Raw genomic sequence first — 25,591 nt, forward strand, 5'->3', positions numbered from 1 at the left:
TCTGTCTACATCTGGGTTTCTATCAATGGCAGTCTCGGTTCGCGTTAGCGGTGCGCTGGGCGCGCGTCCGGAGGCGACGTCCACCCACCTCAATTTATGGGGGTCAACCTCTCCTCCGCCTTTGGCTGCAGCTGTGTGGTTGGCTCGGGCCGTCGACGTGCTGTGAGGCTTCGCTGAACGGGGTCGGGAGACGCTGCGAGAGCGGGCCCGAGAACGAGTACGGGAGTGAGTGCGGCTCCGCGTGCGGGTCTCCCTCGAGGCCGATCGACTGTTGCCGCGACGTCGTCTCGGTGCGTGGCGTCGTCCGTAGTCCTCCTCCCTGTCGTTGACGGTGCTGCTACTGCTGTAGGCGGCCTCAGCCTCCTCGCGCATTCTGCGTTCCCACTGTCGGCGCTTGACTAGGTAGGGTGTCTTGTACTTAGCTTTGCACTTGCGGTCTCCGGTGAGGTGACCCTTTCCGCACAGTTGGCACACCGGCTCGCACCGATGATCGTCGGGCGGGTTACCGCATCCGCACCCACGGCACTTCTTGTCGTTCGGGTTGGGGCACACGTCGGCCCTGTGTCCCAGACGACCACACTCGTAGCACATATCGATATGTTTCTTGTAAAGAGTGCACCTTATCACCATCCCGCCGTAGTTCACGTAACGAGGCACATAGTAGCCGTCGAAAAGGATTATCACGTTGGTCGTGTTTCCCATGCGCTTGGCATGCAGGACGTTCGGATTGCGGTGGTTAACCAGACATCTCACGACGTCCGCCGGCTTTTCGTCTAGCGATATGCCCCTGATGAGGCCTTTGGACGTGTTCTCCGGAGCCGCTCTGTAGGCACTCGCTTCGAACTCACGGTCGCCAATTCGCAGCTTGCAAATGCCTCCATATCGTCTAGCGCGATCTTCTGACGGCGTGCTTACCACAATAACGTTTTGTCGCTCATTGAGACAGACGCTGTCCTCCTCGGCTACCTCGCGCCCCACCCCTGCGGCGTTGCGTATGCAGCAGTGGACGCGGTCCTTCTGGTAGTGGGATACGTTGAAGCCATCCCGGGGTCGCACGATGATCTTGTAGTCATCCGTTGGCAGGTTGGGAATTCGGCTCGTCATGGTGATCTTCCGCACATACTGCGTCGCTTTCTGTATAAACGCCACCTTCTCGGTATACGCTGGCGTTGCTTGCTGGTTCTTCGCCGGGTCGGCGTCTCCACCCGCCTTCTTGGTGTTTCGTTTGATCTCGCACCATCCCTGCTCTTTTCCGAACTCTGTCGGCGATATCTCCTCCCCTTCGACTTGCACGAATTCCATTTCGGGCGCCGGTGCAGCGGATGGGGCACCCGCTTGCTCCGACGACTTGTCAGGCCTAGCGTGCCTTGTCTACTGGCTTGAGTGTCGTGCCAGCGTGGCGGTACGGGCAATCTTCGAAAAGTGACCGAAACACGGGCTCACCTGCACAAATGGTATCGGGAGAGACCGCAGGACTTTCGCAGTCACTTGGGAATATTCTGAACTGAATGGCTGGAAAGAAATCGCCGAAAACCATTGAAAATCTGCGGAGCCGATGCGACGCGCGTCCGCACACCGTGGCCCCCTAGCGGCGAATCTAGAGAGAGGCAATAAAAATAATTTAAGAAGCTTACAATGTGTGGCTGTACGGATATAACTGCAGCATCACACCGTCACTCTGCTCACTGTAACCAATAATTAATATTCTTACGCCTTTACAGATAAGTGAGTATTAAGTGACGCGTTAGGAGTTTCATGGTGAGTTTCGTAGTTCTGAGATTACACTATTTTTATCGTGGTTACGGTAGCCAGCAGATGACCAGGATGTCGCCTATAATTATTATTATTAATATTAAATGCGAAGCATCTCTTGGTGAACTTCAGCGACATTGAGCATATTTATCCATTTATCTAGCCGCCTACGACTTTTAGCTCTCCTGGCCGTTTCGATAATGGTATCAATACCAAACTTTGTATGGCATAACATGACTGTATGAAGAACATATTTGACTAGTCATGACATGAAAATGATGATATGTATGTCATAAATGTCATTATTTACATTTCAAGATCCGGAAGCTCTTGCGGTAGTTTCGTTCACATGGCATGTTGCAAAACTGGTATGGTAAGACATGATTGCATGGCGAATACAAGCGACAGACCCTAACATGAAAATCATGACATGGATGTCATGTAAAAACATGACTATATGCCACGCTTATATTGCGCTCGTGGCCGTTTCGCTAGCGTCACATATACCAAAATTGCATTATGGTGTACGTGAATGGTTGACGAAGGCATACGACTGGTGCAAACATGGTAATCATTAGATGCGTGTCATGTAACAACATGACTACATTCCACGCTCATAATGCGCTGGTGGCCGTTTCTCTGGCTTCACTTATACCAAATTGGGTATTACGGGACGTGAGTGGATTACGAAGGTATGATACTGGTGCAAACATGATAAACATGAAATGCGTGTCATATGAGAACATGACTACATACACAGTCAAGGTGCTAATACATTTCGACGGGAAGCGGTGCGCGTGCTCGCAGGCGTTCATTTTGTCGCGTCACGCCAGCGTTGCCACGCCAGGCACCGGTCCATCCATATACTCGCAGTAGTAGTAGTAGTAGTAGTAGTAGTAAACATTTATTTAAACTCGCAGGCACGCCCCACGCTGCGGTGCTTTGATGCATGCGCGTTTCAGCGAGTCCGGTGTCCCTCCGTCACGAAAAGAGGGAGACGCAGTGTTGTATGAGTACAACACCACCTAGACTATTGACAAGGCCCCTCCAGGGAGAGCGTGACGTCACGCTAGTTGCCCACCTGCACCCCGGCCGTCGTCGCCACTCCTTCTCGTTATATCTGATGAGGGCACTTATTGAAAGCCGGTGTTTCTTTTTTTTTGTTCTTTTTTTGTTCCTGCGCGGTCTGCATTTGTTTACGCCTGCCGTTACACTTTAGTGATCAAACTGTAATAGTCAGAAATGCATTTGTAGAAGTGGTTTTATTAGGACGAAACGCTAAAACCATCCTACCTCATTTCTTGTTCAAGGTTTTGATTTTTCTGTCAGCTGCCTTTTTTGTGCGGTGCTTTGGATGTTGTCATTTCGAAGTCTACAAAAGTTGTTCAGAGCGACAATTGTTGCAACACGCACTACATGCCGCACGATAGTCTCAGAGGTATGGCCATTTTCACAAGTCTCTAGCTCAACATCTCCTAGCAGTGATGTGGTAATGGAGCTTACAATGCCACGTTGGTTGTTCGATGCGAGGAACGCCTTTGCATTTTCTCCCTTGGTGAGCTTTTCGACAACAAGCATTGTCACCAGCACCATGTGCACAGTACATGGCTGCGGAAACTTTAAGCTTCCTCTTGACAAGTTGTCAATCATTGTGTTACCTCCCACATCTAATTTACTGCTCTCCAGGACGAGCACGCTGCTGCAAAATGCGCATGACAGCTTCTTCAGAGCTGAATGAGCACAATATCCAGCGATATAAGCAACGACCTCCATCTCATGCTTTGGGTTGGAAATTTCATCATTTGAGATGTGAACAGAGAAGTTACGTTGCGATACTTCTGTGTCACTTTCGCTGCTGATGTCTGGCTGCGGAAGCATCAGCAGCTTTTGCAGACGAATTTTCTTTTCAGACTCCAGAAGCTGCCTCACGGAAACATGATACTGTGCACCAGTAAGCTGACGGTAGCGACCGAAGCGATCTTCAAGAGTGTCAGTTTGAAATTTTCCCAGCAAGACCTACTTGAACTTCAGTTCTTCTAAACAGTACCGTGACAGCTCAACAAGGGAGTAGCAAGTGAGTCTCAACGCAGAATGTGTTTCCCTTGTCAAGCAGCCACGGCTCATGTTGACGCTGCTCCAAGCATCCAGCCAGTCTACCATGCCACTAAGGAAAACCAGCTGTTGATCCACCGTAGAATTCACTGGAATTTGAAGGCTGTCGTTCAGTCAATGACCTTTCGAAGGGGTCTTCACGTTGACGATTTTCCACCACGTCGATATGATGTTTATGAAGAGAGCTGTTGAACAGGCACATGTGGTTTCAAGGGCATCACCACGCGTCTCAAGTGCGTTTGATACAAACGGATTAAGGACATTTAACACCAACTTTACATTTTGTCTCGCCATAGGTGTTGGATTGATTGCCTTGGAATTTACCTTGTAGCCAAGCTTGAGAAGCGATGTCTGCTCCAGTGCATACAGCTGCCGTACGGCTTCAAATGATGCTGCTTTCATTCTGGGCGGCCCGTCGGGCAATATTCCTGACAGGCTCACTTCAGGAAGGTAAAAGCATATTCCTTTGTTTTTTTTTATTCATCCAGTTGTTCCTGATGCATTTCAGTATGTGCACAGGGTCTACGACATAAAACAGAGGCCGATTGTTGTCGGCTGGATGAGGATATACAATGCTTACTTCCTGTTTCTGTAAGAAAAACGACATCATTTTCCGGTTGAGGGAATTGTTGTCGGTAATTACAGCAATGACCCTGAGGCCCATAGATTCCACTTCTAAAATTACTTTCTTGCAGAACTCATGTAGAATTTCGGCGGTCATTTTAGCAACAGGAAGAATGTGGAGCACATCTTTGTTTGATGACAAGAGCGACTGAAGCATGAAAACATGAGCTGTTGTGGCTGCCTCTTGAGAATTGGCTGCAGATCCAACCATGCTGCCCCTTTATAATCGAAGTATGGCATGATATGAATTTCATCAACCGTTAGCGTCACCGTCTTTTCGTGCGGCTGCATGCACCTCACTCTTTCTCGAGTGTAGGAGAGGAAGTTCGCTGCGTTTTGCTCCTTCAGTGGATCACCTCTATACTTGGAACAAACGCAGCGCAGGGTTGAAGGATGGGGTAAAGTCAATGTCGACGCTGATCTGGCAAAGATATAGGCGTGCGGAGATATGGAGTGCAGGATGCTAGAAAACACTAATGTTTCAGCACTGTAGCGACGAATGGGGGCAGCGAGTGCGAGAGTTGTTTGCTCATTTAGCAAACGAAACAAAGCACTGTGTTCTTCGGTCGTGTCACTGTCTTGGGACAGTTCATTCAATAAGGAGCCAATATGCTGCAACACTGACGCTGTTTTTGACGAACTTGCAACTTCAGGCATCTCAGTCATGTGGTTTTCCAGCTGCTGGAGCAGTGAGGACAACGTCCGGATGTCGCGCACTGCGTCTGGAACTGCGCCTCCGCAAGGTAATGAAGCCAGCTTGATCATACCTGCTGAGACTGCAAGTGAGAGATCAGCAAGCACAGTGATGGAAAACCTCACGTGCGGTGAAGGATTATCTTTGATGCGGAGAAACATCACACAACGATCGTTGGTCTTGATGGTCCAGAAATCATTACTGCATACAGCAGAAAGCTTGCCTCTTAAGTATTCGAAAGAGGACACAGCATTTCTTTCCTCTTCGCTTTTTTTTGCGCATATAGAGTCCTAATCGCTTTGCTCAAAGCCTCGTCTTCGATTCGAGCTCGTTTCGAGACAGAGATTCTCGACGATTGCGATTCGTGCTCAGGTAGGACGGAAAGTTTGGAAACACCGATGGTATAGCATTTGACACTAGGCGCACCCTCTCGCTGTCGACTGTCAATGTCCGTCCCGACGCTGCGTCGAAATGTGACAGCTTTGTGATGAAGTCAGCCTCGAGGAAGTGGAGTTCACAGACCTGCGCCAAACATAACAGTGACTTCATTACTTTCATACGAAACGGGCTAATGGGAACTTTGACACGAGCCTGAGTATTTCAGTTCTATTTTACCGCACTGCCCTACCCGAAGCGCGACAAAACTACCATCACCACTCAAGATACTCGCTCCGTTCAACAGTAACAGAGCCAGAACGCCAGTAATGCGATAGAGCCGGTAAGACAACAAACTTCAGCAGTTTCTCACCTTGGAGTGTATGCTTGGTGTGAAATCCTTTCGCGGAATGGCTTTTATCCAAGACTTCTTCCAAGCTTCATCCCTGCGAAATGCGAAAACACGCACTTTGGGACCACTTTCATAATTGCCGCGGCACCCGACAACACAACAACGTCCCATGTCGCACTGATCGATGTGTAATCACATACTCACAAATACAACACCAATAAAATAGGACACGTGGGTACGGACGAAGACTCAGAGCAGTGCGATGCAGCACCAAGCCTAACGCAGTTTAACCAGCTAAGCAGGTAGCGATGAAAGGCAAACCTGTCGTGGCTTGTCCGCCGTTCGGGGTAAAAAAGTGCGCGGGGTGACCAACACCACCACCTGAGCGACGCATCCTCGGCCACTGGACAGTCGGTGATATGTCCGGGGAGCGGTTGAGGCTGCCACCTAGGATCCGGCGAAGGACGACTCTTGCAACGCGTCTCACGAACAACTACATGCGTTTAATTTACATATTTGCAAGAGAAGTACATTGAAACGAGAGCATACAGACGCGCCTTTTCATCACAAGGGCCCAGAGCGCACTCGAGACGAGCGGGCCAGCGAAGTCCAGGGAGAGAGCAGAGCGCACTCCCGACACGCTCCTTTTATAGCCGTCCGTGCACGCGCTAGACGCCGATTGTGTGTCCCAGCGACGCTGATGTGCATTTCCTGCGGCGCACACAGACGCCTCCCGCGTTCCTGCAGGACGCGGAAAGCGTTTGACCGTTACGCCGATGAGCGTCCCTTGCAAGCCACCTCCTTGCTGTGCCGGTCATAACATCAGACAATTAGCGTGACGTATGCCATCTGGAGAGAGGGGTATGAACGGGCCTTGTGAATAGTCTAGGTGGTGTTGATGAGTAACGCAACGGCGAGAATTTCGCGCCGGTTGCCGTCGGGCCACGCTGACGGACGCTGGTCGTGCTGGTCGCGCCTGGCGTCAGACTGTAGAGTGCTCGCGTTTTGATAACGTAGCGTCGCTGTGCCCAGCGGGCGCACGCGTCAGCGCTACATTGGAGTATATGCGCCCGTCATGATGCGCTCTCAGCTGTTTTTCTCGCTCCACATATACCAAGTTTGGTGTTACGTGATGTCAATGGATGGCGAAATATATGCCTGGCGCTAACATGTTAATCCTGACACGTGTGTCATGTAAGAACATGACAACGTAACACGCTAATAGCGTGCTCGCGGCCGCTTCACTAGCTCCACATATACGAAATTTAGTATCACGTGACGTGGATAGATGAAGAAGGTAAATGACACATCCAAACCTAATAATCATGACACGGAAGTCATGTACGGCATCATTTACCTCCACCTCGTAACGTTGTGCTGATTGTAAAGTGACATATCAACCTTTCTTATTCATGCTTCGCATATCATCGATTCCCAGTGTACGTAGGATCGGCCAATTATTATTATTATTATTATTATTATTATTATTATTATTATTATCAATGGCCTATGATGTTTCCTGAAATACTGCTTCGCTTCAATAAGCCACAGTTCATAGACGACGCTCGCGCGTCCCTCTCGTGTCTAGCTGTTTGGCCGCGTTTTACAAGAGTCCGTTTGGCAAAGCAAGATCGACAACAGGGCAACACGGTACAGTTTCGTTTTAGATTGAAGCAGCGCAAACAAGTTAGGACGAAGTTAGACAGATGCAATGCGCGCTGGCTCTCTTCATCCAACTTCGCGCTCGCTGTTTGCACCGCTTCGATCCAATATGCAAAGAAGTGATCCAAATTTTTTATTACAATTTTCAAACCAACCATTTATCCAAGTCTTTTTTCATTTTCTCTCATGCTGTCTTTTTTACTCTCCTCCTCACTAGGGCGAGTGAAGAGCAGGTCACTTACAACCGTGGAAGTGGTGAACTTCGCAGCCACCATATTCGTCGCAGGGTGAGATCGGCACGCCCACTTTAGTGCGACACAGTGATTCCAGTGACAGTTGAACACACGTAATCGTCACCAAAGGCATGCGCTTGGAGGGGTGGGGGCAGTCTCCTCTCTTAACAACCTAAAAGGGGTGGTGGGTGGCAAGTTTGCCTCGAACATTGCTGTTTTAAAAGGGGAGGAGACGCATTGCGTCGCATGTTTGATACAGGTTATTAATACTTTTGATTTGCATACACAGGTACACATGGACACAGACTAAAATGTTGTTTGCGACACAAAATTCAGGACGGATGAAAATATAGTGAGCCAGCCATGCCGTTTTTGTCATGTCCATTTCGGAATACAAATAGTAATTAAGAAAAAAAATGAGACCCACGACTTTCTGCGAAATTTTATACATTGAGGGAGGCCAAATGGTGCGCTAATGCGCATGACCAAAGCACCCGAGCGTCCAGGCCCCCAGTGGCATAATCTCACACCCAGACTGCCATCGGGGTCTGAATTTCCGAGGTGTGCATCTGGCGCCGAGTGAACATAGCAGGCCTCTCTGGGGCATTAAAATAAATAAAGCCACCCCATTCACGCCACTCCAGCTTACAAGGTGTAGTCTGGGCACCATGCACTGCGCCGTCAATGGATGCGAAAATGATCAACGCAAGAGGAAGATATTACTCAGTGCTTTCTGTGAAGACCCCAACACGATACCGGAAACATGGCCGTGAGGGGCTTTCAGAATGCGCAGCGTTCTACCCCCAACTAAAAACGCTCCGCCGTCGGTGGATAATTTGGAACAACAACAACAACAACAAAACTCTAAGCTCAGTAAAAGTCTATTCCATTCAGCGCAAGCTGGAGCGGGATTCAAGCGCAACGGCAACGCTGGCTTACAGCACAAGTTCTGCTTTGCCACAGTCGAGGCATGCAGATGTTCGACACAGTTGAAAGCAACGGATTCTGGTGTTCGCGTTGCTTTTCATAGCGATGGCATTAACAGTCTGTTTCACACTTGGAGGAAATCTCATAGCGCGAGGCTTCGCGATGCGACCATGATCTGGCCAGCGGTGTGTGGCCGGCGCGTGGCACACGGCGGTGTGTGCTACAGCCGCATTGTTGATTGACTGATATGTGGGGTTTAACGTCCCAAAACCATTATATGATTAAGAGAGACGCCATAGTGGAGGACTCCGGAAATTTTGACCACCTGGGGTTCTTTAACGTGCACCCAAATCTGAGCAGATGGGGCTACAACATTTTCGCCTCCATCGAAAATGCAGCCATCGCTGCTGGGATACGATCCCGCGACCTGCAGGTCAGCAGCCGAGTACCTTAGCCACTAGAACACCGCAGTGGGACTGGCTGTCACCCTTAGTTGTCTTCGTTCTGAAGTATTGTAAGTGTACCACAACCATGTCACTTTCAGACATTTAGGCTACATGCGCACGCTGAGTAGTCTACGTTTCGCCAACGCCATCTGACCAGATCGGAATAGATATTTTTGTTCCACTTCGTATTTTTTGTGTTGGTTGTGGACGCTGGGTTATAGTGGCGACCGGCTACCTTACTCCCTACGCCGAAACATAAGCCATCCAGAGAAGCACAGCAAAAGAGCTAGGTGGCCCGATCCTTCATAGACAACATGGTGTTGAGAGACGGCGCGCCATCGATTGTTATAACAGATCATGTGTTAATGCTCAGTGGTACTATTCATCGCAAGTCGACTTCCTACTATCTACAAACAATGGCCTGATCTAGTGGTTGAGCAATCCTGAAAGACATGTTTTCAATGTAAGTGGACATCAAGCACAAAAAATGGAATGACATTCTACCTTATATAATGTTTGAATATAAGATTGTTAAACAAGATACCACACAGATGACTCCATTCAGCCTTGTTCACGGACGAGAGTAAGGACAATGTTGCGCACGATGCTGCCACACGAACTCGATGACAATGAAACGAGTCCCCACGAGTTCGCCAAATGCGCAGAAGAATTTAAACAGTTCACACGTGGGAATATATCAACAGCAAGAGTACGACGCAAGTCGCTATAGTTTACATCATACACATCATCATAAGCGTGACTACGTCCACTGCAGGACAAAGGCTTCTCCAATGTTCCGCCAGTCAACTCGATCCTGTGCCTGCTGCTGCCATTTTACACCCACAAACTTCTTAATCTCATCTGCCCACCTTACCTTATGTCTCCCCTTAACCAGCCTGCCTTCTCTGGGAATCCAGTTAGTTACCCTTAATGACCAGCGGTTATCCTGTCTATGCGCCACATGCATGGCCCATGTCTATTTTCTCTTCTTTATTTCAACTATAAAATCATTAACCCCAATTTGTTCCCTGATCCACTCTACTCGTTTCTAGTCTCTTAAGGTTGCACCTACCATTTTCTATTCCATTGCTCGCGGCGTCGTCCTCAATTTAAGCTGAACCCTCTTTTTAAGTCTCCAGGTTTTTGCTCCGTAGCTGAGTACCGGCAAGATGCAGCTGTTATATACCTTCCTCGTGAGGAATAGTGGCAATCTACCTGTCATGGTTTGAGAGTGCTTGCCAAATATGCTCCACACCATTCTTATTCTTCTAGTTACTTCTATCTTGTGGCTCGACACCACGGTTATTACTTGTCATAAGTAGACATAGTCTTTTACAACTTCAAGTACACTATTACCTATATCGAAGCGCTGTTCTCTTCCGAGGTTGTTGGGAATCACTTTCGTTTTCTGCAAATTAATCTTAAGACCTACCTTTCTGCTCTCCTTGTCTAACTCCATAATGTGTTACAATTAGTTCCCTGAGTTACTCAATAATGCAATTTCATCGGCGAAGCGCTGGTTACTAACGCTCTCTCCATTAACTCTTATCTCTAACTGTTCCCTTTCTAGGCCTCTGAAAACCTCCTGTCAGGAGGTGATACGCATCTGACATATGAAATGGGGGACATCGTATGGGCGCAGGCGTCTGTACGAAGACGAGGACTATCCAAAACATTGCTCAGGAGATACATCGAACGTTATCAAGTGCTGCGACGACCAAGTGGCGTCACCTGCGAGGTCATTCCGGATAGCCACTACTGTGGAAGGCATCGCCAGCAACGACCTGAACATGCGCACGTAGTACGAATTAAACCGTGAGCGAGTGACAGCGAGGGACTATGGCTCGTACAAAACAACCATACGCACGAATGGCTATTTGCAACTTTCACGATCTATAGGTGGTGTGACTATACATTAAACATGGAGGTTGTTGAGATGATGAAACCAAAAGGTGTCTCGAATAATGATATGGTGGTTTTGGGACGTTAAACCCCGTATATCAATCAATCAATCGCCCAGAAAGAGACGATAGCGGAAAGTACCATTTTGGCAAAGACTCGCGCTTCAGTGGCGCGAGTCTTCGCCAAAATACTGGAATAATAACAAGTATTTATACGTGAACTCGCGCGTTGCATTTGGTGAAAACGTGCTGGGTAACGTCCTGGAGCTCCGCATCCGTAAGCTACCATCTGATTCCGCAATGACCGAGTGCGTCGGTCCCCCACAAGCCTCTTCCACGGCACCGCCTGTCATGTACCCTGGTGTACTTCGTCTGCGTGACCTACCAGTCTACAACGGCATTGAAGATCACGATGTCAAGGACTGGCTGGCGGAGTACGAGCGTGCCAGCGTGATTAACAAGTGGGATGACCCTGCGAAGCCGACTCACGTCATCTTCTAGCTGACAGATTCGGCCAACCTATGGTTCACCTACCACCATGCCGACATTCCCACCTGGTCAGTTTTCAAAGAGACCGTGACCTCATTTTTTGGTCGTCCAACTATGCGCAAGCTTCGCGCTGAACTTTGCCTGCGGGGACAATTTCAGCGAAATCATGAGAGTTTCACGAGCTACATTGAGGATGTGATCGGCCTCTGTAGGCGAGTGGATGCGAGGATGACAGAGGCTGACAGAATAAAGCATATAATGAAAGGCATTGATGACGACACTTTTCATACGCTTGTGGCCAAAGACCCACAGACCATCACGGCCAAGATTCAGCTTTGTCAAAGTTTTGATGAGCTGCACAAGCAGCGCATTTTCACATGTCGCGCTAATACGCGAACAGCGGATATTTCGGCTTTGGAGTGCAAAAGCAGTGGTCCCTACTATACCGTAGTGATGCCTCGAATTTAACAGTACATCCGGGAGGAAGTTTTGCTCGACAGCTCCCTCTTAAGGCCACCATAAACGAGACCCCCACAGCACCGGACCTTTCACTTCTTTATGACTATTCAGACGCAAGTTGCCGAGACTCTTCCTCCACCCGCGTCCCCAATATCAGGTGCTGCACCGCTGACTTAAGCAGATGCCGTACGGCGACCTCCAACGCAACCGCTGCTCCCTTCATACAGTCCAGTCACCAACTACTACAGGTCGCCAGTTTCCGTTTATCCGGTAAAGCAACCCTTCTCGCCACCTCGACCACTTGTAAACTCCTGGCGTACTCCGGATAATCGGCCCGTCTGCTACAACTGCGGTATTCCAGGACATGTCGCGTTACTGTCGTCGCCGCAGAATCTATTTTAATGATGATCAGCATTCCGGCAACATCCCTCGGCAATCAGAATCACATGTTACACCTGATGGACCTGACCGCCATTCACGTCGACGAGACTTCAGCCCACGTCGATTACCTTCACCCCATCTTCGGTCTCCTTCTCCCATGCTTCGCCGTTCCAACCAGGCCCAGGAGCAAAGCTAACAGTCGCAGTTCCTGAGGCGAGAACTGCGCAACCAACAGAATTTTCAAGGCCTCATCTGTTGCCACCTAACGAAATTGCCGTGTTTGTGGATGGTTTCGCCACAACTGCTCTTGTCGACACAGGTGCCACTATTTCTGTAATCAGTGAAGTGTTATGCCGCAAACTGAAGAAAGTGATGGCTCCACTGGTTGACATTTACTTACGGACAGCGAGTTCGCAGCACGTCCGGCTTTCTGCCACATGCACTGCTCGTGTTGTGATTCAAGGAGTGCTTTACATCGTTGAATTTGTCGTCCTTCCGTATGCGTCTCATGAAAACATCCTGGGATGGAACTTTCTTTCCGCTGATCATGTGGTTGTCAACTGCGCTCGTGCAGAACTCGTTTTGTTTCCGTTCAGCACGATATTCATAGATCTTCCTTGCTAACTTGAAAAGGTTATCGTCACCGCTGACGTCGTCATCTCTGCTTTTTCGGTCGCCGTGGTGTCTATATTGTGCAACTTCGTGTCTGATTCAACTGCCCTCTTTATGCCATCGTAAGAATGCGCTCGTCACCGGAACCTTGTCGTCCCGTTTGCCGTCATAACACTTGCCGATGGCTCCAGTGCCGTGTACGTGTACAATCCGTTCTCTTGTCCCGCTACCTTATTGCATGGCGAAGGTATTGGGAGTCTTGACACTTATGATGACATCTTTCCTTTCGATGCCCCTTCTGATACGACGCCGATGTCCGTGGATGCTGCCACAGCTGCCACCACGTCCTCACTGTTGACGAAGCCACACTACTTGACGAAGACGTTCTGTTGCGCAGCGTAGACACCGGCCTTACGCAAGACCAGCACAATCAGCTCGTTCAACTACTTGACCGTTTCCGCGACTCCTTCGACCACGGACAACTTCCCTTAAGACGCACGTCAGTCGTCGCTCACCATATCGACACCGGTCATCATAATCCACTTCGTCAGCGCCCCTACCGTGTCTCGCAGGCTGAGCGTGACGTCATCACTCAACACGTCGACGAGATGCTGCAACGTGGTGTTATTCTACACTCACATAGTACTTGGGCTTCGCCAGTGGTCCTCGTGCGAAAAAAGAATGACTCCATCAGGTTTTGCGTAGATTATCGGCGACTAAACAAGATCACACGCAAGGATGTTTATCCTCTGCTACGCATTGATGACGCCTTGGATTGCCTTCAAGGTTCGGAGTTTTTCTCTTCACTGGATCTGTGCTCTGAATATTGGCAAGTGCCAATGGCCGAACCAGACCATCCAAAAACGGTTTTTGTGACCCCTAACGGCTTATATGAATTTAATGTAATGCCCTTCGGTCTTTGCCATGCGCCGGCGACTTTTGAAAGAAAGATGGGCAGTGTCCTCAGGAGACGTGAATGGCACATCTGGCTTTGCTATTTAGAAGACGTAGTTGTATCCTCTGCAAATTTTGAAACTCATCTTTTCTGTCTGGAACAAGTTCTCCAGTGCCTTACGGCAGCCGGGTTGCAATTGAAATTAAAGAAAATGTCATTTTGGCGCCCACAAACTCGCAATACTTGGCCACATCGTCTCAAAAGAAAGAATATCACCAGACCCTGCCAAACTGCGTGCCGTTGCGGAGTTCTTAAGCTTACTACCCTAAAGTAGCTCCGTAGCTTCGTGGGCTTTTGATCGTATTTTCGGCGTTCATCCGCAATTTTGTAGCTATAATCGCCCCCCTGACCCAGCTTCTTTCCAGTATAGCTCGGGCCTTTTGGGCTGGAATCCGCATTCTAATGACGCATTCACGACGCTGCGCCGGCTACTCACGTCTCCGCCAGTTCTCCGCCACTTCGATGCCAATGCACCTACTGAAGTTCACACGGATGCTAGTGGTGTCGGCCTCGGTGCCATTCTCGCTTAACGCAAGGATGGCTGTGACGAGTAGGTTGTCGCCTATGCCAGCCGTACCCTAACGAAGACAGAGTCCAACTATTCCGTCACGGAAAAGGAGTGCTTGGCTATCATTTAGGCTATAGAAAAATTTCGCACTTACCTTTACGGACGCCAGTTTGAAGTTCTCACCGATCACCATGCCTTATGCTGGCTAGCGTCCATGAGAGACCCTACTGGCCACCTCGCTCGTTGGGCTTTGCGCCTCCAGGAATACGGCATCCGTGTTATTTATCGCCCAGGACGCGGAAATTAGATGCCGATGCCATATCCCGTTCTCCGCTACCTCCTGACCTTGCCTGCTTACCATCTGCCATCTGTGATTCGTCATCGTTGAGCAAGACCGACATGCAGGCCGAGCAGCGCAAGGATCCCTGGATCAATTCGCTGCTCGATGTCCTCTGTCACAGTTCGTCAAAATTGACTTCACGCTCCCTCTCTCGTCAATCAAGACACTTTGCTGTCCGTGAAGGCTTGTTGTATCGCCGCAATTACCTGACGGATGGCCGTAGGTGCCTCCTTGTCATCCCCGTCATTTGCGCTCGGACATCTGCGCTGCCTTTCATGATGACCACCAGTGTGGCCATGCTGGAGTATTTAAGACGTACTCTCGCCTTCGTCTAAGATACTACTGGCGAGGAATGTATCAGCCCGTTCGCCAGTATGTTCGGTCATGTGCCACGCGTCAACGCCGCAAAACGCCTTCTCACAGAACTGCTGGCCCTTTGAATCCTGTAACATGTCCAGCGAGACCACTCAATCACATCGGAATCGATATTTATGGTCCTCTACCAAACAATATTCGAGGCAACCAGTGGATTATCGTCGCCGTCGATCATTTGACACGCCACGCTGAAACATCTGCGCTGCCTGCTACCACTGCGAAAGACGTTGCGTCCTTTCTTCTTCACCATCTAATTTTGTGACATGGTGCACCTTGTGAATGACTGAGTGACCTAGGACGCGAGTTTTTCTCTAACGCCATCGACAAGCTGATCAAGGAATGTCGCACTGTTCATCGGAAAACCTCGGCATACCATCCTCAAACCAATGGCATGACAGAACGCTTTAATCGTACCGTTGTAGATATGCGTGCCATGTACGCTTCTGACGACCACACTAATTGGGACCAAGTGCTCCCTTTTGTAACGTGCGCGAGCAACTCTGCGCCACAAACAACCACCGGCTTCTCTCCTTTCTTCCTCCTGTACAGCCGTAAACTATTATGCTCCATGGACACCATTCTCTCTTACAGACCTTATGTTTCTGAAGCGACGCCTGTTTCTGAAAAGCTGCTTATGCCGAAAAGTGTCGTCAACTCGCTCGCTCATTTACGCGCAAGACCAATGGCGCCAGAAAACTGACCACGATGCCTCTGCGCCTAACGCGCACTATAACCCAGGAAATTTTGTTTGGCTTCGGATCCCGTCTACCCCTCCCGGTCTTTCACCAAACTTTCGTCGAATTACCATGGCCCCTACCTTGTGGTGCGATAAACATCTCCCGTCAACTATGAAGTTGAGCCCATTGATCCACCTTCGGACCAACACTGCCGTGGGCGTGAAACGGTTCACGCATCATGCCTCAAACCATGTTACGACCCCCCTGTCGTGCCATTTTCTTACATCGCCAGGTTCGCTCTTTTCTGCGCGGGGAGTAATTGTACCGGAGCATAGTGGCGCCAGCTCTGTGCCAGCGTGAAAGATGTTGACGTCCATCATGTGGTTCGTGCTTGCCGGTTTCCTACCTGCACCAGCTTGTTGCGGCTAATTCTACTAACAAGTATTTATACGTGAACTCGCTTGTTGCAATCTATCTATCTATCTATCTATCTATCTATCTATCTATCTTTCTATCTATCTATATATATATATATATATATATATATATATATATATATATATATATATATATATATATACATTGAGAAGAGGTTTAGTAGCCGTTAAAGACAGCGACGAGAGAGCGTGAAGAAACGTCCTGAGACCGGCACAGCAACAAGCCGAAGCACGAGCCGAGAGAGCCGGGCGTTGGCGATGCTGCTTGCTGCAAGCACATCGCTTCTTTTTCACAATCGCCCCTGCTGAAAAAGGAGCCATCCTGGCGACCTAAGAAGTTCCAGGCAGAGGCTCATGATACGGTTTCAGGCGGGAAACATGGACGATGTCACCTGCACGCCGGCGCATGTCGTCCGATCGGGAAACTGGCTCAATTAAGAAATTAACAGGAGAGGTTTTCTTTAAAATGGTGTAAGGCCCCTCGTACCGGGGGACAAGTTTCGATGAGAGTCCCGGAGTTTGGTATGGGTTGGCAAGCCACACGAGAGAGCCTGTGGCATAGGTACAATCCGGAAGGGAGGTGCTACAGTTTTCTTTCTGGCATTGCTGCTCGTCCGAGGTGAACGTACGGGCGAGTTGGCGGCACTCTTCGGCTTGTCGAGCAGCATCGGAGATAGGTGGACACTTGGAAGCATCAGGACGGTAGGGAAGTAGGGTATCAATTGTATGGGAAGGCTCGCGTCGGTAAAGAAGAAAGAAAGGTGAAAATCCCGTGGTTATTTGTATTGCAGTATTATATGCGATTGTGCCGTATGTGAGAACACCGTCCTAGTTGCTATGATCAGATGCCACGTACATTGAGAGCATATCACCCAGCGTGTGCTTAAACCGTTCCGTTACCCCGTTAGTCTGCGGTATTGGTATGCTGTCGCTTTCTGATGAATGACGTGGCATTCCGAAAGCAGAGCTTCGACGACCTCGGAGAGGAAAGCGCGGCCTCTGTCACTAAGGAGCTCTCGAGGTGCGCCATGCCGAAGGATAAAGCGACGTAAAATGAAAGAGGCGACATCCTGAGCGCTAGCGCTCGGAGAAGCGGCTGTTTGGGCGTAGCGTGTTAGATGGTCGAACGCCACTATAATCCACTGATTGCCATCTCGTGTCAATGGAAGGGGCCCGTAGAGTTTAACGTCAACGCGATGAAATGGCTTGGCAGGGCATGAAAGTGGCTGCAATGTGCCAATCGCACGTGTGCCGGTGTTGATTTTCGTCGCTGGCAGTCAGGACAGCACTGCACGAATTCCTGTACAAAATTGTACATGCCGCGCCAGTAATAGCGATGGCGAAGGCGTTCATATGTTTTGAACACCCAGCGTGGCCACATTGTGGACCGTCGTGAAGAGAGGCGCACACTTTCGACCGTAAAGTGCGTGGAATGACCAGTAGCCACCGGCGGCCATTGGGAGCGTAGTTGCGTCGATGAAGAAGTTCATCGCGGATGGCAAAATGGAAAGCTTGACGTCGGAGGGATCGAGATACTGGAAAGTTCAGCGTGCAGGAGAGATATTCGAGAAGAGATGCGATCCACGGGTCACGACGTTGTTCGGTGGCAGTCGAGTCAATTAAGATTTAGTGGTGACAAGGCCTGGAGGCAAGTATTTCCGCACGTCGGATCTGGTGGTAAAGGTGAGCGGGACAGGGCGTCAGCGTCAGAGTGTTTGCGTCCGCAGCGGTATACGACGTGAATGACGTACTTTTGCATGTGGAGTGCCCATCGATCAAAGGCGGCCAGAAGGGTCTTTCAGCGTGGAGAGCCAGCAAAGCACGTAGTGATCAGTTACTAGATCGAATGGGCGGTCGTATAAGTACGGCCGGAACTTTCCAAGTGCCCACACCAGAGCCAAACACTCTTTTTGTGGCACGCTGTACTTAGTTTCGGCTTTCTTCAGAGTGCGGCTAGCGTAAGATACAACATATTCTGAATAGCCGGGCTTTTGTTGAGCAAAAACAGCGCCTAGCCCGACGCCGCTGGCGTCGGTGTGCGCTTCGGTAGGAGCCGTCGGGTCGAAGTGGCGAAGTATAGGTGGGGAGTTGAGCAGACGGCCCAGAGTAGTGAAGGCAACGTCACATGCAGTGGACCAGGAGGCGAGGTTCACGACACCGCGAAGAAGCTGGGTTATTGGTGACATTGGGGACGGAGAACTCTAGAAGCAATCCTTACAGCACACGCAGCGGCAAGGTCGTGTTACTGTACAACACATTCCATACGCCAAAAAATGTGGCACTCCGTAACACCGAATAGCCTGCTTTATTTAGCAGCTCCCACAGAGCCAACCAAATGTTCCGTGCGCGAACTAAGCTGATATATTTACATATTGCTACATTTCAAATGAGGAACAATGGGGTGTTTGCGGGCGTTTAAGGTTTGTATGTATGTTTGTATGTACGTATGTATTTATGCATGCATGCATGCAAATATGTATGTATGTATGTATGTATGTATGTATGTATGTATGTATGTATGTATGTATGTATGCATGTATGTATGCATGTATGTATGTATGTGTGTGTATGTATGTATGTATGTATGTATGTATGTATGTATGTATGTATGTATGTATGTATGTATGTATGTATGTATGTATGTATGTATGTATGTATGTATGTATGTATGTATGTATGTATGTATGTATGTATGTATGTATGTATGTATGTATGTATGTATGTATGTATGTATGCATCATGTATGTATGTATGTTACGAGCGCAAAGTGGTGACGGGGAGACCAATACATCACCGGGATATATGTCGTTGGACGTAATGCTGACAATTTGTTCTTGTAGTGGCGGCAGCTCGATGTCCTTCACAGCGACCAGACGAAGTGGCTTCTAATTGTCGCCGTCAAGCATCCCACCCTAAATTAGTTGGTGAGAGCAGCGGGACAGGATAGCAAACTGGGCGTGATGGTGGATGACGTCAATGAAAACACGCACAGTACAAAACGAGGAAGGGCGAATGACGTTCCCCTGGGCAGCAACTATCATGGGACCATCGTGAGGCGTCAATACCTTCTTTAAATGTTCACACAAATCAGCACGTATAAAAGACAATGTCGCACCTGTGTCCACCAAAGCATCGACTCGCACTCCTTCCACTTCCTCAGAAACAATGTTACATGGCCCTGAGGGAGGAATTTCAGTTCTTATTTTGAATGGAGTTTTTCTTCCACAAAATGCATCATTTAGTTTTCCTAATGAATATCAGAGAATAATGAGGTGGGCCATAATGGAGAAGTGGAACAGCGGAAGGGTGAAGGCGAGCGGCGTCTCGTGTTTCGGCTGTTCCGCGGTGCAGTCGATGCCGGATGAGATGGAGACTGGTGCGGGGAGAACGAATAACACCGCCCTTGATAAGAGGCCCCAGTGTACAAATCCCGTTCACGCATGTCGTTCAGACGCTCATCTTGCTGGCGCTTTCGGCAGAAACAAGATATGTGACTGCGATAGCCGCAGTAGTAGCAAGCAGGGCGGGACGAGTGCCAGGGTGGGGAGTAGAAGGCGTTCGGGGCCCCTGGAGATAGCACGGTCAAGTTGGCCGAAGCAGGGTCAGGGGGCGTCGAAGGGTAGTTCACCGGGGGAGCGGCCGCAACCTACGCGTAGGTTGGCAGCGGCAATGTCGCGTGTACGTCGCTGGGAGGCACGGCCGCAACTTGAGGGTAGGTGGATATGGGGCGTGAAGCAGGTGGCTGTACGGGTGCAGAGCCGGTCAGGGATGTAAGTTCCTCCCTGACGATGTCACTCAAGGGCACTCTCGAAGACTGTATAGGACGTGGCGTAGGAGGCATGAAGCCCATAGACCACAATTCTTCGCGTATAATGTCCCAGATGAGGTCACGCAGGTGGCCGTGAGACGTGGAGGGGTGGTCGTCAATGTCCGGTTGGAGACGAACGGAGTCCAGCGCATCAAGGCACTGGCATGTCGTCACGACCTCAGCGATGGTAGCTGTGTTTTGCACAGCGAGGGCATAAAGGCAACAGGCTGAATGCCCTTCAATATGTGGCGCACTTTGTCCGATTTCGGCATGGATTGTATGACACGCCGGCACAGTGCGAGGACATCCTCGATGTATGAAGTGAACGATTCACCGGGATGTTGTTGGCGAGTATCGAGTGTCCTCTTCGCGACGGCGGATCGAATGTCTGGTGTCCCAAAAACGTGTCGCAGCTGCTGCTGGAAGGTAGCCCAGTCGGGTAAGTCAATGACGTGGTTAAAATACCATGTCTTCGCGACTCCGGTCAGATAAAGAAGGATGTAACGCAGTTTGGTGGCCTCATCCCACCGATTAGCGACACTTACGCGGTCGTAGCTATCGAGCCAGTCTTCTACGTCTTCTTCACAAAGACCAGCAAAGAGCGGGAGTTCCCGCTGATGTCCGTGTTTGTAAATAGGAGGGGCAGCTCCGGTGCTGCGTGGTTGATGACATCAGCGCTGGCAGGCTCGGTCTGGGACATGCTGTCTGACTATGGGCGCAAGCGGCGGCCTGAACGAAGCTCCAGGGGGTAGAGCGGGCTGCGGGAGGTCAGAGGACCGAAAATCCACCTCCACCACGTATGAGGTCTTGGTAGTCTTGATGGCGACAGCGTTCGTTTGAGGAAAAATCTCGCAAAACGTACGGGCAGAGCCAGTACACAGATGATGACGATGATGATGGCACAGAGTGGCCATGAGGAAGAGCCAAGTGGATGATGGTGATTATGATCATGCAGGGATGAGAACGATGTAACAAACGCCCACAGTATGTATGTATGTATGTATGTATGTATGTATGTATGTATGTATGTATGTATGTATGTATGTATGTATGTATGTATGTATGTATGTATGTATGTATGTATGTATGTATGTATGTATGTATGTATGTATGTATGTATGTATGTATGTATGCAACCGTCATTTTGTTGTATTGCTGATAACACGTGTTTCTGAAGTAATATTTGTTACTTGTGTTAAGCTGTAATCCGTGTACGCCCACCCGCTCTTTCAACGCTACAGCAGTAAAGGGATCGTTTCACAGAAATTCCAGTGGCAGCACAGGCATTGGTGTCGTTGGTTGTGAGCGGAAAATCAGCGTAGTGCGTGAGCGAAAACTTGAAATAATTGTAGGTAAATAAATGACTAATAACAAAATATTCGCATTGAGTGAGAACCAAAGCCACGCCTTCTGTGTGGCAAGCAGGTTTTCTACCATACGGAGTTACATCAGTGTTTTATATTGCGTGATGAAAATAGGTGAGAGTCTCCTTGAGGCATGTGACAATGCGTGGGAGAATCGTTGAATAACACCAAGTGATAAATTGTGTATGTTGGTCTGAAGCCACCCACCTATCACAAACTCTGCAGCTGCGCAAGTGCTCGCAATATCACAGAGTACCGTACTGCACGGGTACTTCGCCAATTTGCAAAAAAAAATAATTATGGCGAAGTGGGCACTTCGTAAACGTGCATACATTGAATACGCATTATAGGATTGTTTGAATAGGCCATTTTTACTGGCATAAACGTTATTTCTCTCGTTCTATGGCTGGAGACAATGCGAATGGTGCCCGATTACACTAAACTAATAAATGAATAAATACACTTATTTCTTTACGCGTCGAGTGCTCTGTGCATCTGTCTCTGTAGTTAAAGGAACAACATAGTGAGTGAGGCACACGCTTTATACGTCGGGAATTCGGGTTATTTTTTTTTCTCACTGCAAAGGGTGACAGTTTTTGTTTGCAGTATTCTTCGGATGCTACGCCGCAGGTACGAAACAATAGCATCGTTGCTCAGTTATTTGACCTTTGTACTAGCCAAGTACCCGGATGTCCAGGAAAAGGTGCGCCAAGAGGTCGTCGACACTATTTCTGAGCAGGTAAGCGCAAACAACCCCAGCGCTCGCCATTTTAGCTGCCATTATGGCACTCGCGTCTCTCTTTGCATCTTTTTCTCTACTTCGTGGCATTCTTTCGTTTTGCCTATTGCTCGTTTGCAACCTAAAGATATATGTAAGATTAGGTAAGTGCAACCTGACGAGTGCGGCTGGCTGAGAAGGGAGTAACAATAAGCGACTTAAAGTACGGACTACGTAAGTAACGGAGAAAATCTAAAAGACACTTGAAAATGGCAATGTTGATTAGTGAAGTTTTGTGGGGCAAGGGTAATGGGTAGAGAAAGAGTGCCATGTTTCTTATGCGATGTGAGCGATAGCCAATGATTGCTATGACACGGTGTATTGTGGTTGTATACAGGCCTAACACCACGCGCCATATAGAAACGTAAAATGAGTGTATAGAATGCAGAGTTATGACTACGATGCGTGATGTTATTTAAGGGGATGGAATATACGAAGAAATGAGGAGCGCTTGTGTCAGTGTAAGTCATCTTCCTTCTGCCTCCCTTGTTTATTACGAGCTAATGATTTAAGCGTTTGCTGATGTTTCCGACGAGCTTATATATCTCCGACTTGAAAGCTAATGCAATCTAACTCTCCGAACAGCTCATCTCGATCCGACACTGTCCATGAAATTTCTATTTTTAATCCACCACGTCGACCCCGCTTCCCTTTTGACAAATCTGCGGCTAAATGTACAGGAAGGTCCACTGTTAAAAGGAACTCCTGCATAAGCAGTATGTTTTTGTTTCGCTATCTTACGAAAGCATAGTGGCTAAAATAAGCATACTATTACTAGTAGTTGCAAGTTCTGACTTGTCTTGACAAACTATGAGCTGCATGAAGATTGTTTCCTTATTCACTTGCCCTCAAAGGGCCAGGAATATTGATGGCGTGCATTCAAGTGTTCCCTTTAACAGTGAACCTTACTGTACGTTATTGAATTGGAAACCAGTTAATAACACACGTAAGGTTGTGGAAAATATATAGCTGTATGGACATGCGAAAAAAACGTGAATTGTTTCAACTTACACTAAGACACTTGCGCTGCAATTTTATCGCAAATAACAAATAATTTATTTATAGTCGACCACCTCCAGACACCTAGGCGACAACTTCAAAGTTGGCTCATCTGTTGCACACGGATACTCCGATCGACTCGCCATATAGGCTGCAGCAACTGTTTTTTTATAATATCCTAAGAAGTCTCTCAGTGAAAACGTGGGATGGTCTTTTACACCGAAGCTGAGCGCTATTCGAGGTCGAAGACAGCACGCACCACGGCCAACACGCATGACAGGCGCAGATATGCGAAGTGCTGCGAAACCAGATGCTCGCGCCTGCAACAGAGTATTAGCTGAGCGGCTCAGTGGTACGGCGGACCCAGCGAACGAGTGGGGCGTCAACTGCGTGTACGCGGCAAGCTGGCATGGCCAGCGTATTTACGGAGCGAGCCACTCGCCCGCTTATTTCGTCCTCTCAGCGGATCGCGTGCAGCGGACCAGCGTGCGAGCTTTCTCGAAGCAAAGCTTCTGCTTGATCAACCGTAGTTTCAACCTCGTCAAGAGGTGTGTAGAGTTACTGTATAGCATATATACAGTATCTATACTCCATTGTACTCCGCTGAAATAATCACTGAGCTATTAATTTTCCCTTCGTCTTGCGCGCCGCGGCCTCCTCGGCTCCTCCGCTGGGTCCGCTGGCCCACTGAGCAGTCGAGATATTACTCAGTATCAGTGAGGGGATAATCAGGGTTAACAGTGGAAGTGCCTCCGACTGGCTGACCGACGTTTCGATAGGAGGACCTATCTTTTTCAAAGGCGCTGTGTCATCCTTGGCGTATTAGCTTTAAAGGGTTTAGTGATGACGTCAACTCCTGGTGATGGCGCGTGTCTTTGTGACCACTATCCATTTTAACCCCTGTGATCACTGACCCCTTCAAAACTAACACGCCAAGGATGACATGGCGCTTTTAAAAATGATAGGTCCTCCTACCGAAACGTGGGCCAGCATGTCTGAGGCAGTTCCAGTGTTAACAATGATTACCTACTGCGTTGTTTCCCTTTGTCGGATCCAATCTAGATTTTGTATTTCAATATCTGTGAGTAATAGCTATTACTTGCTATTATAATACATACCTATTACTCGCTATTTGTGAGTAATATCGCACTCGCTCAATAATGAATAATAATGAGTAATAACGAGTATGCTCGCTATTAGTGAGTAATAGCTGAGCGGCTCAGCGGTCCGGCTGACCCAGCAGAGGGGCAGGTTTAACGCAGTACAAAATAAAGAATAAACAATTGTCCCGAATCTACATGTTACACTGTAAATGTCGTCGGAAGACGATATTCTTGCGTCTGGAGACAGTGAACAAAACGTTTATTTGATGTTCTGTGCAAGAAAATCGGTGAATGGTATTCTGCAGGCCATTCTGCAGGTATTCTGCAGGAAGGGTTAGAGTGCCGCGAGCGTGTGGCGGAGGCGAACGAGCGCATCTAGGCACGTTAGACACAAGTGTCATCTTGTAGTTATCTTTGAAAACGAAGGCGTGCAGCCCACGTAGAAAGATGCACGCCAGTCTCGGAGGTGATAAGGTGTAGAACGCAAAGCGACGGGCAGGTGCCACAACCGTGACGTCGTAGCAAAGCGTTGGAAGCACCTTTTTGAGCATCGCGTTGAACTGTCAGTGCAGCGCGATTAAACGCTACGTTCCTTAGAGTTTCTTGTGTGTGGCTCTTCCAGTATAAAGGCAGACATAAAAACATCGAAGCGTTGTTGTGGCGCCTCAGATATGCGCAATAATTGCTTTTTAATTGACAATAGCACAACTATGAACGCCTAAACCTTGAGCAATATTGGTGGGTGCTGCGGATGGGCTTGGCCCTTTGGTGTCGTTTGAGGTATGGTTACGGTGGACAAACAGACAAATATACAGAGAAACAGACCAAGACTTTTCCATCGAAGGTCTCAAGAAAGACTGTCGTCTTTAATAAACATATACACCGTATCCCCCTAAAGGGAACCATGTATAGATGCGAAGCAGCGAGTGCTAATGCTTACATTGGCGGTGGCATTCACACTGGCGCTCACCGCGGCGTTGCGCACGAGAGAAACCTGGGGAGGCGCCAAGCACGCAGGGATGTACCGGTGTTTCTCACTGAAAGATGTTATTCGCTGCTAATGGTCAGTGAGAAACAGAAGTCTCCGATCGGACACAGAGACCCGCAGTCAGATTTTAGTTACCGCGTACAGTGCTAATTTTTATTGTTTAACAATTCACAGGAAAAATTCCGCACTGACATTATATTGTAGCTAAAAATCAAGGGCCTATACATACGGTGCGGCCAG

General features: G+C 48.7%; 1 protein-coding gene across 2 annotated transcripts in view; it reads left to right on the plus strand.

Annotated features, from left to right (window-relative positions):
- Positions 1 to 25,591, plus strand: part of LOC119173747 (cytochrome P450 3A24) — a 108,294-nt gene that overhangs the window by 57,857 nt on the left and 24,846 nt on the right. For both annotated transcript variants that reach the window (XM_075883128.1, XM_075883129.1), the window contains exons 9-10: positions 7,789 to 7,858; positions 22,114 to 22,222. In XM_075883128.1, coding sequence (XP_075739243.1) covers positions 7,789 to 7,858; positions 22,114 to 22,222 — 179 coding nt within the window. The remainder of the gene's footprint in view (positions 1 to 7,788; positions 7,859 to 22,113; positions 22,223 to 25,591) is intronic.

The sequence above is a fragment of the Rhipicephalus microplus genome, unplaced genomic scaffold (genome assembly GCF_043290135.1).
Source record: "Rhipicephalus microplus isolate Deutch F79 unplaced genomic scaffold, USDA_Rmic scaffold_15, whole genome shotgun sequence".
Lineage (NCBI taxonomy): Eukaryota > Metazoa > Arthropoda > Arachnida > Ixodida > Ixodidae > Rhipicephalus > Rhipicephalus microplus.